The 3,106-nt window shown below is 65.6% G+C and overlaps 1 protein-coding gene across 1 annotated transcript in view; it reads right to left on the bottom strand.

The window, feature by feature from the left end:
• Positions 1 to 8: 8 nt before the first annotated feature.
• Positions 9 to 3,106, bottom strand: part of ANO8 (anoctamin 8) — a gene marked incomplete at its 3' end in the record, with an annotated part of 8,671 nt that continues 5,573 nt past the window's right edge. The window contains exons 3-11 of the mRNA XM_027910486.1: positions 2,926 to 3,042; positions 2,708 to 2,835; positions 2,288 to 2,449; positions 2,023 to 2,175; positions 1,733 to 1,859; positions 1,580 to 1,635; positions 1,283 to 1,357; positions 908 to 1,051; positions 9 to 443 (exon numbers count right to left, since the gene is read on the bottom strand). Of these exons, the coding sequence (XP_027766287.1) occupies positions 9 to 443; positions 908 to 1,051; positions 1,283 to 1,357; positions 1,580 to 1,635; positions 1,733 to 1,859; positions 2,023 to 2,175; positions 2,288 to 2,449; positions 2,708 to 2,835; positions 2,926 to 3,042 (1,397 nt within the window). The remainder of the gene's footprint in view (positions 444 to 907; positions 1,052 to 1,282; positions 1,358 to 1,579; positions 1,636 to 1,732; positions 1,860 to 2,022; positions 2,176 to 2,287; positions 2,450 to 2,707; positions 2,836 to 2,925; positions 3,043 to 3,106) is intronic.

Consider the following 3,106-nt stretch of genomic DNA (forward strand, 5'->3'; position numbering starts at 1 on the left):
AAGACTGCGGCGGGGTCCATGCCCTTCTCCACCATGGTGGGACTGCCCTCCTCGAGGAAAGGCTCGTCCTCGGCGCCTCCACCGCCGCCTCCGCCGGGCTCCCCGCGCCGCTCGGCCCGCTCCACGAAGCTCACCTTCTTCAGCTTCAGCCCGCAGTCCAGCGAGCTCTCCTCCTCCGAGTCCGACTCCCGCCGCTCCTCCTCCTCCTCCTCCTCCTCGGGCACGCCGCAGCCGCCGTTCAGACACTTCTTCTCCCCGCGGGGCCCGTCCGGGGGGCGCTGGGGGTGGCGGCGGGGGGCGAGCAGGCAGAGCAGGGTGTGTGCCAGCTGCCGCAGGCCGCGCAGGTTCAGGTCCCCCCGTCGCAGCCGCTGGTACAGGTGGGGCTGGGACACCTCCCGCACGTTCTGCAGGAACTGCCGCGTGATCAGCAGCGTGGCCAGCATCTGTTGGGGACACGGCTGTCACACGGGGACAGTGGGGGGCATCACCTGCCCCTCCCCGAGGGCTCCTGTCTGTCCTCCCCATCCCTGCAGGGTCCCTGCTCCTCTGGGGTCCCTGTCGTCCCCTCAGCATCCCTGCTCCTCCTGTGGGGTCCCTGCTCCTCCCTGTTGTCCCCACAGGGTTCCTGCTCCTCCCTGTTGTCCCCACAAGGTCCCTGCTCCTCTCTGTTGTCTCTGCAGGGTCCCTGCTCGTCCCATGGGGTCCCTGCTCCTCCCTGTGCTGCCAGAGCAGGACACCTGAAACCTGGTGTCCCCTCTCCTGTGACCTCCCCCGTTGGTGACAACTGATGGGATGGGACCTCAGCAGTGCCACCACCAGCTGGAGCACAGCCAGGGGTGGGGACACTCGTGTCCCTCCCGGGGTGGGGTGCAAGGGGGATGCCCAGCCCCTCCCTCCCCGCTCCTACTTTGGATACTCCCAGTCTCCAGCAAAAGCTCAGGAGGCCCTTAAGGAAGATGAGAGAGAGGTGGAGGTGGAGGAGGATGAAGGGGAGAAGAGCCTCTTTGAGCTGCCGCACGAGGCTTTGGGAGAGAGAGAAGATGAGCAGGAGCTGTGGAAGGGACAGAAGAACAGACAGACACAGACAGAGAGAGGCCGTGAGCGGGACTGGGGACCCCCGGGGGTGGAGCAGCCACGGGGACCCTGGTGGGAGCACAGGGTGGGGGGGACAGCCCGAGAGGGCACAGAGGGATGGTGCCAGGGGGCCAGGGTCGAGGACATCCGTCTGTCCATCCGGGCGGTGCCGGGGGGGCTCGGGCCGGCCCCGGGCACGGCCCCTCACCTCCTTCAGCCGTTCCATGTCTTTGAGGTAGAAACCGATGTAGAAAAGACTCAGGTAGGAATTTACAAACTGAAACTGCAGGAGAAGGGAGGGGAGTGAGCGTGGGGAGGGCACCGGCACCCCTCAGTCCCCTCTGTGTCCCTCAGGGCTACCAGAACCCTTCCAGTCCCCTCTGTCCCCACCCCCTTCCCCCTGAGGTTTCTTGGGACCCCTCCAGACTCCCCCAGTCCCCTCTGTCCCCCACCAAAGGCTGCTGGGACCCCCCCAGCCCCCCATGCCCCCCAGTGTCCCCCTCACCAGGACGATTTTGATGATGAGGTGTTTCTCGTAGGCGCTCTGCAGCCGGTAGTTCTCTGCAAAGCACAAAGGGGGAGGGGTTCAGGGGGCATTCAGGGGGGTGGTCTCAGCTCCCAGCCCTGCCTGGAGCCCCCTCCAGCCCCCCCCACGCACCCATGTCATTGAGCCAGTAGGCCACCTTCTTGTACAGCTCGTCACAGGCGGTGACAATGACAGCCAGGATGATCTTGGGCAGGAAACGGATGATCCGGGGCAGCTCCTGGATGCTCAGCACCAGCTCCTGTGGGAATGGGGACAGGGATGGGACAGGGGCAGGGGCAGGATTGGGGCAGGATGAGGGGCAGGGGCAGGTTTAGGAGCAGGGACACGCAGTGAGGACAGGGAGGGGGACAGGGTCACCACGGAGCAGGTGGCAGCCCGGCAGGGGGGGGACAAGGACCCACCTGGAGCTGGAAGCAGCCGAGCATGAGGAGGAAGACGATGGTGAGGCAGGCGAGGCAGACGGGCAGGCTGACCAGGCACTGGAACAGGAGCCGCTTCCAGGGCGGGTAATAAAACTCCTCAGCACTGGTCACGGGGCTGATCCTCTTAACACCCTGAGTGGGGGGCACGGGGACACAGCGAGCTGTGACCCCTCTCCCCTCTGGGACCCTGGTGCTGGTGGGAGCCCTGGGAACACCCCCAAGCGAGGGACCCCCATTCCCTCACCCTGAACTGGGGCCGAGGTTCCTCGATGGACTCGGGGGGGGTGTCCAGGGTCCCCCACTTGTAGGCGAACTCAGCCCCCCGGCGCTTCCACTCCTCCAGGAACAGGGTGGCCCAGATGACGTTGAAGATGGCAAAGACCACGCAGGAGATGTCCTGGCTGGTCTGAGGGATGGAGGGAACCAACTGCACCGGGGTTGGTCCCCTCCCATCCCCGGCACCCTCCCCAAACCCAGCCCTGCCCACCCCCAGGGGCTTGGGAGCCCCCCCAGCTCAGCAGCCAGGCCAGGACTGAAGGACTGTAGGGAAAATCTGGAGTGAGGAGGGATGGAAACCCACAGGGAGGGGCTCAAAACCCCTGAGAAAGGGTGAAAACTCTGCCGTGACCCACAGGAACCGACCCCATTTCCTGGTCCCCCTCACCTGGTCACTCTCGGTGAAGGTGTAGAGGATGGAGCCGAAGACGGCAGGATACACCATGGCCGAGGTGTAGAAGCCCAGCCAGGCGAAGTACATGGCGATTTTCACCCCAAAATAGTCACAGATGTCATCTGAGGGGGTGGGGGGAAGAACACCAGGGGGGTGTGAGTGGGGCTGGGACCCCCAGACCCCCCTGCCCGTGCCACCCCTCGATGTCTCACCGAGGGGCTGGGCCTCACACACCGCCTGCACCCAGGACTTCATCAGCCGCTTCAGGATCCTCTGCTCGTGCAGCGGGAAAACCTGCTGGATGACACCCCGGGCTGCCAGCTCTGGGACTGCACCCGGGACACGGCGTCAGGGACATGGGGACACTGCCAGTCATCTCCCCCAGAGCCCCCC

The sequence above is a fragment of the Empidonax traillii genome, unplaced genomic scaffold (assembly GCF_003031625.1).
Source record: "Empidonax traillii isolate 1590-97213 ecotype Southwest subspecies unplaced genomic scaffold, ASM303162v1 scaffold3592:size21717, whole genome shotgun sequence".
In the NCBI taxonomy this organism is placed as follows: Eukaryota; Metazoa; Chordata; class Aves; order Passeriformes; family Tyrannidae; genus Empidonax; species Empidonax traillii.